Below are 15,230 nucleotides of genomic sequence, written 5' to 3'. Positions count from 1 at the left end.
AATACAAAATCATTCATAACTTTCCAAAAGAGAATAGTATTCAATAAAATCCAAAAGAACACTTTGAATCAAAACATGAGTTTTAGAACAAATCTAAACCCAATCTAATTAAAAATTCTTCTTGGATTGAATTACTTATTCTCACAAAGAACAATACAACTGTTCCTTGCATCCTTTAACGATTTACTCTTAAAGTGAATCTTTCTTATCGAGATCCATCCTGACAGCTTCGAGTGATTTTACTTGTCAAGTAAATCTTTTCATCAAGCCAGAGGATTGGATTCGCTCCTCCATTTTCGCCATCCATCGCAAATTTACCAAAATATGAATTTCATAATATATGAATTCAATCATTCGCGTTCTCATCAAGTTTCTATACAAAAACAAGATCTAAACGGTTTCTTTTACAAAAATCATTCCATGTTTCTATTTGGAATCATGTTCAACATATCTTGCATTCTCATCAAGTTTCTATACAAGAACAAGATCTAAATGGTTTCTTTTACAAAGAACCATTCCATGTTTTTATTTGGAATCATGTTCAACATAATTTGCATTCTCATTAAGTTTCTTTACAAGAACAAGATCTAAATGGTTTCTTTTACAAAGAACCATTCCATGTTTCTATTTGGAATGTTAGAGTTATTGTGTCCAACATAGTTTATTGGTTATATCATCAAATTTGGAATGATAAACCTTTCTATGGAAGACATATCATCAGATGTGGAATGATATAAAAATAACAACATCATCGAAACATATCAACAATTTTCATATTCCTTGAATGGAATAATAAAGTAATCAAGCTTCATACAAAGGTTGTTATATCATCAATGTGGAATGATTTCACAAACCTCTATACTCCACAATTCTGCCAAATTATCTGAAATATGCAAATTGTCATGAATGCTAACTATGGCTAGATGAAATTCGAACAATTCAAAATAACATATAATTGGATTAAGACCTATCTATCTATATGGTCTTTAACCCCATCTCCCCCACAATTTGAATGTTCGATATGTATTTCAATCCTTTTGTAAGGGCATCTGTCATGTTCTATATTGATCAACTAAAGTGATCACTTCTTGTTTTATTAGATAATTCAGCATAACCTGCATTACCCTAATTTGTCTCTTCTTACCATTAAAGAGTGAGGTATTAGCTATCATTGTTGTTGCTTGATTATCACAAAACAAACTTCAAGTTAATCATAGGAATATCCAAGATCATATTTTTTATCCACTCTCTGCCTTATCTCCTCTTAAGGCTAAATAATATAATTCTGATTCCATAAAGGGTAGAACTCAAATCAATACAAGTTCATCTTTTGGATTTTCTTTCAACAGCCACTTCACCTAGTGTAAAACTAATCACTAGTAGATTTTCTGTTTCTATTTTGAGCAATAAGAGCCAAAATTTTAGGATGTCTAGTTTAGAGAAGCACATAGTTAGAAGTACCCTTAAGGTGTCTCATTAGCCTTGTAAAGGTAAACCAATGCTCTCTACTAGGATTACTAGTGAATCAACTCAGCATGCCTACTGTATAGGCTATGTCCGACTTAATGCAACTTATTGCATACAAGAGACTACTAATCAGTCTAAAGTGATCTAACTGATTCACAGCTTTACCATCATTCGGTACAAGATTTTGTTATAAACATATGATGTCTCTACTAGTTTGCATCCACTGTATCTCTATCTAGAAAGTAGTTTTTCAATATAGTTAAATTGGCTAAGGATAATTTCTTGCCCAGAAAAACTTACTTTCATGCCAAGAATGATGTCAATAACACCAAGATCCGTCATGTTAAATTCTTTAGCTAAGTTTTTTTTGATGTCATTCACTACAGAATGATCAGAACCAAGAATCAGCATGTCGTCTACATATAAGCAAATGACTAAATTAATTTATAGTTTTTATGTTCGAAACCTTTCATGACATACCCTTCAAGTTTGTTCATGTAGGTTTAATAATTAATATACTTTTTGTCCATATCATTCACTCTATCATAATCCACAAGATTAAAAACCGATATGAATAATTTGATAGTAAACAAAAAACTTAAAGACATGTCATTTTTATTTACAAGACCAAGAATCAACGACACAAGAATCATGAGACTGAATCAAAAACACATTAGTGTCTATAGAACAAATTTAGACTCTTTCATCCAAAATTTTGTTCTCTTTCTTGCATTAATTTTAGACCCAATGAAGGTCTTTAACTTGGTCATGGTAATTGGATGCATATATCCATTCAGTTGTTCTCTCTCTTCCCATCTCTTTTCTCTTTTTTTTTTTCAAAAAAAATGTTAAAAAAAATTCTTGACAAAAGAGAATATCTCATCAAGTTTATATCTGGATTTCGACAGTGATAAAGCCATCACTTTGTTCACTTTATTCGAATCCTTTCTTTTTGTATACTAACAATAGAAACGTAAAATAAATAACAATCCAAATAAGATGGGTCTCTTATTTCAAATTTCATGACTTAAGGGTTCAATTTGAGGTTTTTCAATCAAATATTACACATCTAATATACCAAGCATATAAACCACAAGAAGGGACTTTGATCAGCTAACAAATCCAGCCATAGAAATTATACTCTAGATTTCATAACCAAATTTCTTTATATAAAGAAAAATATAAAAGAAATCAGAAACAAAAAAGAGAGAGGGACAAGTCCCATCTCATCATATTTCCTATATTAAGAAAACTCTTTTAAATTGATTAAATTGAACAGGGGAATTAATTAAAACCGTTTAATGCACTTTGGTTTTACTTTTCTTTCCCTCTTGTTTGATTTATCAAGTCTAATCAACCATAATTTAAAACCAAAGCTTCAGCTCTTCCGCTTATGGAGGGATAAAAATCAACAAAAAGATTAAAATACAAAAGCCATTAGAGAGATAAAAACGTATGCATGGAGTTAAGAGTGAGAAAACGTAAGATTCCTCAAAGACACATTACCATCAACCAATGGAACTGGTGAAACCAGTGCTGGCCAATCGAATGTCATCAGGAAAGATTGATACGAAAGTTTCAGCAAGAATAAGCCCAGCAAAGGAAATTTCTCTGTGGAAGTGAAGAGTGATCCCTTATTACTCCGGAAGGGTGCATCTAATTTTCGAAATGACAAATCATTTCCATTTTATGTCAAACTGGAATTTTCAACATTCAAAGAAATTCTCAGAATATTTGTGCAAGGTAAGCTTGCGCTCTAGAGGAAAGAACCCCCTTCAAAACCCTTCGATACAATCCTCTGCAAGAAGCCCTTCGACAGGTTAGGAGAGAAACCCCTTGAAAACCAACCTCTCTGCATTTCCTCTCTGTGTTCAATTCCTAAACCTTCTGTCGAAGCCAATGTTGGAAGAGAATGAAGGAGACGATCGCAACTCTCTCTCTTTAGGGTTTGAGAATGAAGAGATGATCGTGCATCACTCTCTCTCCGTGCAAAACGACGCACCTCTCTTTTTAGGATTTGAGAATGAAGGAGACGATGTTCGCAGCTCCCTCTCTCTCTTTGCAAGCTCTCTACCTCTGTTTACGTTGTTCCCTCTTTTGAACGATTTCAAACTTTCATTATCCTTTGTGGTTGGATTCGGTGAAACAATTATGGTTCGAACCGTTGAATCGCTCGAACCATTGAACCGCTCGATTCAACGTTTAACTTCATTTAAAAAACTGACTGAGCCACATGTTTTAAATCCACCATTAATATTCAAGATGTCAGCGTGGCTTAATCTTGGACGTTCGCAGTTAAATGCGCAGCTCTGAAGCAACACCCGTTTTTGGGTTTTTCTAATTACTATAAACTCTCAGGTTTATTAAGTTTCCGGATTTTATTGTGCACCAATAACAGGTAACAAAATCCTCAGGGAGATGATGAGTTACAGAATTACTTATCATTTAGGAAATCCCATATACTTACCTTCTCTGCATCTTCGGGATTCAAATGCTTAAAAAGGGAATACATCTCAAAGAAAACTAATTGGGAACTCTATAGGTTTCATTAAATGGTTCTTGGTCTATGTGAACTTGAATGCATAACAGTTCTACTAGAAAAATGGAAGTAAGTGAATGCATATCAAACTCGAGGTTCTCTGTACAATGGTCCTTCTGGCAATCCTTTGAACTCAATTAATTTTTGCCTTTTTCCATAAATTTGTACCACCACTATAATTTTGTTGTACCTTTTGTCTTTTTTGGTGTGTGACAATAAATTTGGACCACCAATCATTTTTTCAATTGATTTTTGTATAGTTCTATACAGGGTCTTGTCCTTTGACTAAGAAGATTCAAACTCTTGACCTCACACAATAATTGCATTGGTCTTAACCATCAAAGAGAGTCAATTTTTAAGCTCTCAATTTTTATACCATCCATATAGTATCAATTAGATATCCATTACATTTGATACTTACATAAATCCTTATGTTGATTTTCTTTTCACTCTTTTTTTCACCATTTTATATGAAAAATAAAGTGAGCCAAACAAAAAAGCATAAACCCAGTGATCAATGTTGAACGCGTTCGCACAAGTAAAGTTCATGTACTCAATCTTAAACCAATTACTCCGAGATTATTTTGATATCATCATCTCAAATTACAATTGTGATCCATCATCTGCCAAAATCCAACGCTCAACGAGTGCAACAAAAAAACCGGCTCGACTTTAGTGTTGCACAATTAATGTGTAACACTATGTTGCGACCAGATCGAGATCTCGACGAGATTTCTATCTCGACTGTCCATTTCTCAAAAGTGTGAGAACACACTTTTCAAAACAGATGGTCAAGATTCAATCTCAATCGTTCATTATAGGTGATGTGCATTAATTGCGCAACACCCAAGCAATTTCTCAAAAAAACTATAAATTTCTGAAAGCTAAACCGAAAGAATCGTCTTCAAAGGTGTCAAGTGAAGAAAAATGGATCTACTTTCAAATTTTGATAGGATCAAAGTAGTAAAAATCTTTTTACTTAAAAAAGGAAAAAAGTAGTGAAAAATCCATCTTTTTGATAGGAAAAGGACTAGTGTCAAACGTTTACACCTAGTGGTTAGAGCGTAGCCATCCATGAAATGGAATATCACCTAGTGGCCAGGATTAACTACGTTACGTTTTGGTGATTTTTTTTTTCTTTTTCTTTGTAAGATTAATTGAAAATTAAGACTCTATCGCCTTGTTGTAGCACAACCTCATTAAATGTATTTGACAAATTTCATGGTCTTTAGAGTTCAAAATTTTCTATCACAGCACAAAGTATCGGTGGGATGATCTTGACCATTCATAATGTATCTAGAGTACAAGAATATGTGATACATAGGGCTTCTGGTTCTACCTCAGCTGGATAATTCAACAACTAAATTTTATCCAACACAAACCCATGTCACAAACAAATTACGCAACAAAAACGGAAGCTAGAATGTGAGGCTTCTGGTTCTACCTCAGCTGGATAATTCAACTAAAATTTTATCCAACGTGTCAATGTTACAAACAAATTACATAACAAAATAGAAGCTGGAATACAAGAAATTTGATAATTGGGGCTTTGGGTTCTGTCTGAGCTGGATAACTCCACAAGAAAACTCCAGTACTAGAAGAACAGAAGCTAGAGTGCAGGACTAGTGACATGGAAGATACTCCTTCTAGCTGAGCTGCTCCAACATTTCCTTGGTGCCGCTGGTGCTAATGCTTTTAGTGACCGCAAAGTCTCCACATAGAAAGTGAACCGTAGCTTTGGCATTTGTGGTCTGCTATGCTGAAATCCCTTGAAACTTGTGGTTTGGAGATGATAATACCCTAAACCTCTGGAATATGTCTCCATTAATATCTTTGTATCATCTATATCTCTTGGAACATAATATCGACCGACATCTATGAATTTCCTTATCTGGTAACTTGAGTCCAAGACATTAAGGTCAATACTGTGTTCTTTCATCCATTTACCACTCTCATATTCTTTAAGCATCCATATGTCCATTTTGCAACCTTGAATGCATGAAAGGCACAGAAACCCCCTCAACTCCACCAATTGAAGTTCTAAATTTACAGGAGAATTAGAAGACCTAACATCGGTACAACCTTCAGGGTGTGAGATTAATCTGAACTTTTCGCTCTTCAGATCGAATGCAAGGATTGTATTGTTGGGGTCAATCATACCCCCATTGTAGATCACAGTGTCAACCATAGAATCATATAAGACCAGCCAGTGGATGGCTCCATTAACAAAAGCTGGATTCTTACAATACCCAACATGGTGTGGAGGACCCTCCACGTCTCTCCAAGCCCAACTTGCTCCTTTTCCTCCTAGGGTAAAAACTTGGCATTTCGTCTTGAAACAAGCTGGTTTAGCACTGAATCCGTCATACCGATACAGACCATCAGGGGGAATGAAGCGAACTACCTTGAACTCGTCAGTTGATTCAACATATCCAAAACCCACAGATGTATAACTAGCCGAAGAAGGAAGTTTTGGGTCGTTTGGCAATGTAATCATCTCATGTCTACTAGGGTTACAGATACGAACAATGTGACTATCCTGAATGCAAACTAGTTCCAAACGTGTAGGCACAATTTGAGAATAAACATTACGAAATTTCTTGAAGCGAAAACTGATTATTGGGTTCTTTTCATTGTCAATGGAATTGAAGGTAATGCAGTGAGGACCCTTTTTCCATGGATTGGCAGCAGTGAATGAAAATAGGTAAAGAGGTTGCCTCGACCTAGCTTGCTCGGAATAAATTTTAACAAACGAAGCATCATCGGAGAACAAATAAAGCCATCGTTTGCATACGCACCTGAACTTCGTTAGGGTTTTCAGCGGTAATTTCGAAAGCACTAAAATCAAAACATCTTCAGGAAGAACCGGCGCACGATCATGGCGCTGTCTCTTGTTCATCATCTCCCATTCCATTATTCGAAGGCTTCTCTTATTCATCTTCTCCTCCTCGTCCATCGTCTGGATGATCATCCTCTACTGGGCTTCTACACGATTCTTACAGTGAACGAAAGATTTGAAATTCAAGGCAAACGGTTTTAACTTTAAAGCGGTTGTGTCGTAGGAAACACAAAACATAATAAAACTAGGAATGAAGAGTTAGTAGTTAGTCGGTTCGTTACCCATATATAACTGCTCCAGCGGTTGGATTAAAAGAGTTTTTGAATAGTTGAATCTTGATCGTTAAATGTCCCACATGCAAAATTCATCCCACTTAAAGTAAATCTGCAATTAGTTTTAGAATCTAACCCAAACATATGAACCGATTTTTTTCAACAATCCCTTTGCTTGGTAACACCACGTTCACGGCGGGTTTCCTTGGCATCCCGGGCATTGGATAATACACCATAACGGTGTTGGGTGTGAAAATAATCGTATAAGGTGTCGTTTGAGATTTATTCGTACACTATGCGAGGTTGATCTTGGTTGACTCACCACTACTCTTAATGTTAGTGTTTAAGATCTCTTCACGCTCTTTGGCCAGTCGCTCCTGTGCTTTTTTGATGTGTCTGCGATTCGGTAGATCAGATTACCCACACCAAGAAGAGTTGCTCTCGATCCTATAACCCCATTATCAATTAAAACCCCATTATCAATTAAATTAAACTGCAGATATCAATCAAATTAAACTGCTGATTTCAGTTGTTTAATACTAAAAACATTTATCCACATTACATACCTACAATTAATGGAGTTTTTTCTTACCAAAAAAAATGGAGTTCTTTTGGTGGAACCACGACTTCCTGAATTTTGACATGTAGCATCTGATGATAAAAATGGAAAATTGGGTTTTTCATTCATTTTCGGTCACAATTTCAGATAAAAATAGAGTTTTTCCTTTTTTGTCACACTTACACAAGATTCACTGATGGGTCCCATGAGAAGCATCTGTTCAGTTGAGAAGTCGATGGGTCACCTTTGGATGAAATCGGGTGATGCAGTATTTCGACAGCTGGCTGGGGATCACGAATAGTTGGGTAAGACGCAAGGGATTGGATTGAAAAGAAAAACCGGTTCAGTTCAATTCGGTTCTTATGTTTGTGGGTTAGCTTGTAAAACTAGCTGTTGATTCACTTAAAAAATTTTAAAGAGTAAACCCAGTAAAAAAATTCTCAGTACATAAACAGTAAACCAGGGCAAGTCCCAACCTAAAGGGTACCAAAGGCAGCCATTAACTTGGGAGAAGTTCATTACCAAAAAAAAAAAAAAAAAACTTGGGAGAAGTTTCTGTCTTTTCCTATTCGCATTAATTCTCTTGATTTAATTCACTTTACGAAAGCCACCTTAACCAATTGATAGAGATGTTTATGTGTTTACTAACCATTAATGTCTAAGAATATCTGTTGGTTATGTCTTTGCTTCCTCCAAAGAAGAAGTCCAAATCCAAGGATGAGGAGACAGATGCAGCCCAAGCTTGACCCTAAAGCAAGGGTAACCTTCTGACTTTTGGGTCTCCTTACAGATTTAGGATCTTGAGAAACATAAAAATCAGATTTCAGGGTCAACATGAGAGAGAAAGGAAGAGAATAAATGGTACTGTAGAATCACCAAGATAGAATTAAACTTAGCAATAAGTTTTCAGGTTCTGAAAAAACGTTGCTGCAGGGGAAATACTTGCTTACGCATAGAGAGAGTGGAATCATTGGTTTTTATTTTTATTCTTTCTTGTGGGTGGGGGTGAGGGAGGAGAGCAAGGGAGACCACATCATAGCATTTTCTTATTTTGAAATGAAAGGGGAAATAAAGTGAAAATGAAAAGCAAATAGGTAACAGAACTTTTCTTAAGAACAAAAGAACTGTCAAGGAAATTGAATATTGAAAACTATGTGTGCAACCAGTGGTTCATTATAACATCAGAAAAGGTGTTCATGAAGGCAGCATTCAAGTTCAAAATACAAATGGCAAGAAGGAAGGAGTAAGGAAATTTTTAAAGATGATGGTATTCTAAAATTCCATACCCTGCAAAGGATTTGAGTTGAAGCTAAGTGGCATCCGCATTGTTCCATAGCAATCTCTTTCCGAGCCGCTTGCGCAGATTTGAGGGTTTCCCACAATGCTGTTCAAAGAAGGAAATAATACAGAACAGGAACAAGTTCAGAATCATTGAAAAAAAAGGATTGTCAGGAAAAAGTCAAGAGTGAACAATTATTACTTGATTGTTCTTGCAAGGAACCCAGGCAGTGGACCGCTAAAATTACAAGTCCCTGTAAACCATAAAAATCAACAAAATATTAAAATACAAAAGCCATTAGAAAGATAAAAACGTATGCATGAAGTTAAGAGTGAGAAAACATAAGATTTCACAAAGACACATTACCATCAACCAATGGAACTGGTGAAACCAGTGCTGGCCAATCGAATGTCATTATGAAAGATTGATACGAAAGTTTTAGCAAGAATAAGCCCAACAAACTACATATCTTGGTTAGCACAAAAGGAAATTTCTCTGGAAGTGAAGAGTGATCCCTTATTCCTCCGGAAGGGTGCATCTAATTTTCGAAACGACAAATCATTTCCATTTTATGTCAAATTGGAATTTTCAACATTCAAAGAAATTCCCAGAATACTCTGCATCTTTAAGATTCAAATGCTTAAAAAGGGAATACATCTCAAAGAAAACTAATTGGGAATTCTATATGGACCAGATCTCATTAAATTGTTCCTCGTCTCTATGAACTTGAATGCATGACAGTTCTACCAGAAAAACGGAAGTAAGTGAATGTATACCAGACTCGAGGTTCTCTGCGCAATGGTCCTTCTGGCAATCCTTTGAACTCAATTTATTTTTGCCTTTTTCCATAAATTTGGATCACCACTTTAATTTTGTTATAATTTTGCTGTCCCTTTTGTCTTTTTTGTATATGACAATTAATGACAGTAGTCAATTTTCACAGATCTCCTCTACATTTGATTTGGTGTCGAGAAGATGGAGCTGCATGGATTTTTTTTGGAAGGTCAAACATTTCATTCATAATTGAAATAAAACACAGACACAAACACCGAACAAAAGGAAAATAACAAGAACTAAGGGATGGGCCGAGCCCAATAAACCCTCAAGAATCTGGTTATGACAACCACAGAGCCAGAAAAACATAATAGGTATGATAAACATAACCACCACTACCGCTTGCGGAGACACCACAAAGGCGGACACCGACGCAGACATAACCACGCCACAAGAGTGTACATACCATACACCTCAAAGGTGAAAACTGAGCACGCCACAAGGGCTGACAAACCATACCCCCCTAGGGCTTACATACCACACGCCTCATCGACAAAGACAGAACATGCCACCACAAGGTTGGACAAAACACACGCCACAAGGGCGGACAAAACACACACCCCAAGGGCTTACAAACCACACACCACAAGGGCGAGAAACTAGCATGCCACAAACGCGAAGACAGAACACGCCACAAAGGCGCCAACTCAGTTGTTGAGGCAAAAAGCACCCGTTTCTGAACTCCCATCTTGAAGCCGCTACCCAGTATACCACCAGCATACGAAAACGAAAAGAACATAGCAAAACAAACTCCAAAACGGCAGAAAACTCGTCCAAGAACTTGCATCTACCACCGGTCTTCTTCTTTTTTTTTTTTTTCCTTTTTTTTGTGAACAGAAAAAATTGAAAACAGCGAAAGAAAAATGGCAAAATAGAGAAGTGGCAAAGATGGAGAGAAGTGGGAAACAAAGAGAGGGAGAGAAGAAATACTGAAAAGATATAGAGGCGATGAGAGAGATCGACAAAACAGAGAAACAGATCGAAGTTTTAAAAAAACTTCAGATCTGTGTTGCGAAACAGATGCAGAGAAGACAAAAGAAATAGACAAAATCGAGAAATAAAGAAGATGAGAAGGTGAGGAGAGAAATGGAGAAAACTATAAACGTTCACGGGAGAGAGATGGAGATGGAGAAATCAGAACAGGGAAGATAAAAGGAAGCAGAGAGAGAGAGGCGGAGAGAGGGAGATAAAAGGAAAACGAGAGATGAGAGTCGGAGATAGGGAGGGGAGCAGCAAGTGATAAAAAATGAAAAACCAGAAAAAAACAGAGAGAGGCGGAGAGAGGGAGGGGAGTGGAAGTGATATGAAGCGGAGGAGGAGGTGGAGAGACAGTCTCTCCACCTCAAAGGGCGGCTGCGGCAGACGACGTCTTCAGGTCGCTAGGGTTCCTGATGAATCGCTTTTGTTAATATTGGGCTGCAGGGATTTAATTCTCAATAAATTGATTTTCGTATAAGTCCATATAGAGTCTTGTCCTTTAGCTAAGAAGATTCAAAACTCTTGACCTCACACAATGATGGCATTGATCTTAACCATCAAAGAGAGTCAATTTCCAATTGATATTCTTTCTCTTTTCTTTTTTCTTTTTTTTTTATATTTAAGCTCTCAATTTTTATACCATCCATATAGCATCAATTAGATATCCATTACATTTGATACTTACATAAATCTTTATGTTGATTTTCTTTTCACTCTTTTTTCACCAATTTTATATGAAAAATAAAGTGAGCAAAAAAAAAAAAAAAGCATAAACCCAGTGACCAATGTTGAACGCGTTCTGACAAGCAAAGTTCATGTACTCAATCTTAAACCAATTACTCATAGATTATTTTGATATCATCACCTCAAATTACAATTGTGATCCATCATCCGCCAAAATCCAATGCTCAATGAGAGCCACAAAAAAACCGGCTCGACTTTAGTGCTGCACAATTAATGCGCAGCACTGTGCTGCGAACAGTCAAGATCAAGATCTCGATCAAGATTTTTATCTCGACAGTCCATTTCTCAGAAGTGTGAGGACACCCTTTTCGAAACAGATGGTCAAGATCTAAATCTCGACCGTTTGTTGTAGGTGATGCGCATTAATTGCGCAACACCCAAGCAATTTCCCAAGAAAACTATAAATTTCTGAAAGCTAAACCGAAAGAATCATCTTTGAAAGTGTCAAGTGAAGAAAATGGATCTACTTTCAAATTTTGATAGGATCGAAGTAGTAAAAATCCTTTTACTTAAAAAAGGAAAAAAGTATGAAAAGGACTAGTGTCAAAACGTTTACACCTAGTGGTTAGAGCGTAGCCATCAATAAAATGGAATATCAACTAGTGGCCAGGATTAACTACATTACATTTTACTGATTTTTTTCCTTCATTCTTTTTAAGATTAATTGAAAATTAAGACCCTATCACCTTGTTGTAGAACAATCTCATTAGATGTATTTGACAAATTTCATACCAGTCTTTAGAGTTCAAAATTTTCTATCACAAAGTATCGGTGGATGGTCTTGAGCATTCATAATGTATGGTGATTGACTTAGAGTACAAATTACACAATACACAAGAGAAACAGTAGCTAGAGTACAAGAATAACTGATATATAGGGCTTCTGATACTACCTGAGCTGGACAATTCGACAAGTAAGCTTTATCCAATACAAGTCCATATTGTAATCAAATTACACTGGAAAAACATAAGCTAGGGAACAAAACTACTGATATGTGGGGCTTCTGGTTCTACCTCAGCTGGATAATTCAACTAAAATTTTATCCAACATGTTACATGTCAATGTTACAAACAAATTACAAAACAAACAGAAGCTGGAATACAAGAAAATTGATAATTGGGGCTTTGGGTTCTGTCTGAGCTGGATAACTCCACAAGTAAACTCCAGTACAAGAAGAACAGAAGCTAGAGTGCAGGACTAGTGACATGGAGGCTTCTCCTTCTACCTGAGCTGCTGTAACATTTCCTTGGTGCCCCTGGTGCTAATGTTTTTAGTGACCGCAAAGTCTCCACATAGAAAGTGAACCGTAGCTTTGGCATTTGTGGTCTGCTATGCTGAAATCCCTTGAAACTTGTGGTTTGGAGATGATAATACCCTAAACCTCTGGAATATGTCTCCATTAATATCTTTGTATCATCTATATCTCTTGGAACATAATATCGACCAACATCTATGAATTTCCTTATGTGGTAACTTGAGTCCAAGACATTAAGGTCAATACTGTGTTCTTTCATCCATTTACCACTCTCATATTCTTTAAGCATCCATATGTCCATTTTGCAACCTTGAATGCATGAAAGGCACAGAAACCCCCTCAACTCCACCAATTGAAGTTCTAAATTTACAGGAGAATTAGAAGACCTAACATCCGTACAACCTTCAGGGTGTGAGATTAATCTGAACTTTTCGCTCTTCAGATCGAATGCAAGGATTGTATTGTTGGGGTCAATCATAGCCCCATTGTAGATCACAGTGTCAACCATAGAATCATATAAGACCAACCAGTGGATGGCTCCATTAACAAAAGCTGGATTCTTACAATACCCAACATGGTGTGGAGGACCCTCCACGTCTCTCCAAGCCCAACTTGTTCCTTTTCCTCCTAGGGTAAAAACTTGGCATTTCGTCTTGAAACAAGCTGGTTTGGCACTGAATCCGTCATACCGATACAGACCATCAGGAGGAATGAAGCGAACTACCTTGAACTCGTCAGTTGATTCAACATATCCAAAACCCACAGATGTATAACTAACCGAAGAAGGAAGTTTTGGGTCGTTTGGCAATGTAATCATCTCATGTCTACTAGGGTTACAGATATGAACAATGTGACTGTCCTGAATGCAAACTAGTTCCAAACGTGTGGGCACAATTTGAGAATAAACATTACGAAATTTCTTGAAACGGAAACTGCTTATTGGGTTCTTTTCATTGTCAATGGAATTGAAGGTAATGCAGTGAGGACCTTTTTTCCATGGATTGGCAGCAGTGAATGAAAATAGGTAAAGAAGTTGCCTCGACCTAGCTTGCTCGGAATAAATTTTAACAAACGAAGCATCATCGGAGAACAAATAAAGCCATCGTTTGCATACGCACCTGAACTTCGTTAGGGTTTTCAGCGGTAATTTCGAAAGCACTAAAATCAAAACATCTTCAGGAAGAACCGGCGCACGATCATGGCGCTGTCTCTTGTTCATCGTTTCCCACTCCATTATTCGAAGGCTTCTCTTATTCATCTTCTCCTCCTCATCCATCGTCTGGATAATCATCCTCTACTGGAGCTTCTACACGATTCTTACAGTGAAAGAAGGATTTCAAATTTCAAGTAGAACACACGGTTTTAAAATTTAACGCGCGTTGTCGTAGGAAACACAAAAACATAATAAAACTAGGAATGAAGAGTTAGTAGTTAAGTCGGATTCGATTACTTCCATATATAACTGCTCCAGACGGTTGGATTAAAAGAGTTTTTGAATAGTTGAATCTTGATCGTTAAATGTCCCACATGCAAAATTCATCCCACTTAAAGTAAATCTGCAATTAGTTTTAGAATCTAACCCAAACATATCAACCAAACCGAACCGAACCGATTTTTCTTTTCATACCAATCCCTTTCGTCTTCGGTAACCACCACTATTCACTGGCGGGATTTCCTTAGCATCCCCAGGCATTGCCGATAATACTACCATTAACGGTGCTGGGTGTGAAGATAATCGTATAAGGTGTCGTTTGAGATGTATTCGTACACCATGAGAGGTTGAGGTTGATCCAGTTCAACACAGTAGTCAAGGAGGCGTAGGATTCTCACCTCATTGAGGACCGATGCGGATACCCTTGTAGACTTCTCCGTAACTACGGGAGCCCAACAATCCGGGAAATTATTTGTTACTCTTTTCAACTCCTTGCTGAGAAGATCTTGGCTGACTTACCATTATTGTTAGTGTTAGTGTTTAAGATCTCTTCACGCTCTTTGGCCAGTCGCTTCTGTGCTTCTTTGGTACATCTGCGATGGCATTAGATCAGATTACCCACACCGAGAAGAGTTGCTCCTGATCCTCCGTTAAACCTGTAACCCATTATCAATTAAATTAAAGTGAAGATATCAATCAAATTAAACTGCAGATTTCAGTTAAATAATACTAAAAACATTTATCCACATTACATACCTACAATTAATGGAGTTCTTTTGGTGGAACCACAACTTCCTGAATTTTGACATGTAGCATCTGATGATAAAAATGGAAAATTGGGTTTTTCATTCATTTTCAGTCACAATTTCAGATAAAAATAGAGTTTTTCGTTTTTAGTCACACTTACGCAAGATTCACTGATGGGTCCCATGAGAAGCATCTGTTCACTTGAGAAGTCGATGGATCAGCTTTGGATAAAATCGGTGTGATGCAAGTATTTCCGACCAAGCTGGCTGGGCGAATCACGAATAG

At 36.9% G+C, this 15,230-nt stretch overlaps 2 protein-coding genes across 2 annotated transcripts; both read right to left on the bottom strand.

The window, feature by feature from the left end:
• Window positions 1-5,615: 5,615 nt before the first annotated feature.
• On the bottom strand, window positions 5,616-6,962 carry LOC149016442 (putative F-box protein At1g32420). The gene has a single exon (XM_089156756.1). It carries the CDS (start codon window positions 6,960-6,962, stop codon window positions 5,616-5,618), a length of 1,347 nt encoding a protein of 448 aa, XP_089012882.1.
• Window positions 6,963-12,695: 5,733 nt separating this feature from the next.
• On the bottom strand, window positions 12,696-14,042 carry LOC149016441 (putative F-box protein At1g32420). The gene has a single exon (XM_089156755.1). The coding sequence runs from the start codon at window positions 14,040-14,042 to the stop codon at window positions 12,696-12,698; it is 1,347 nt and encodes a 448-aa protein (XP_089012881.1).
• Window positions 14,043-15,230: the final 1,188 nt, after the last annotated feature.

The sequence above is a fragment of the Hakea prostrata genome, chromosome 5, assembly GCF_041222555.1.
Source record: "Hakea prostrata isolate BN-2017 chromosome 5, UWA_Hpros_2, whole genome shotgun sequence".
Taxonomy (NCBI): Eukaryota; Viridiplantae; Streptophyta; class Magnoliopsida; order Proteales; family Proteaceae; genus Hakea; species Hakea prostrata.
The sequence above is the reverse complement of the archived record's forward strand: the minus strand, read 5'-3'. Positions and strand labels throughout refer to the sequence as shown.

Coding starts and splice junctions, on each gene's coding strand:
- LOC149016442 (XM_089156756.1), bottom strand. CDS start 6,962: ATGGACGAGGAGGAGAAGATGAATAAGAGAAGCCTTCGAATAATGGAA.
- LOC149016441 (XM_089156755.1), bottom strand. CDS start 14,042: ATGGATGAGGAGGAGAAGATGAATAAGAGAAGCCTTCGAATAATGGAG.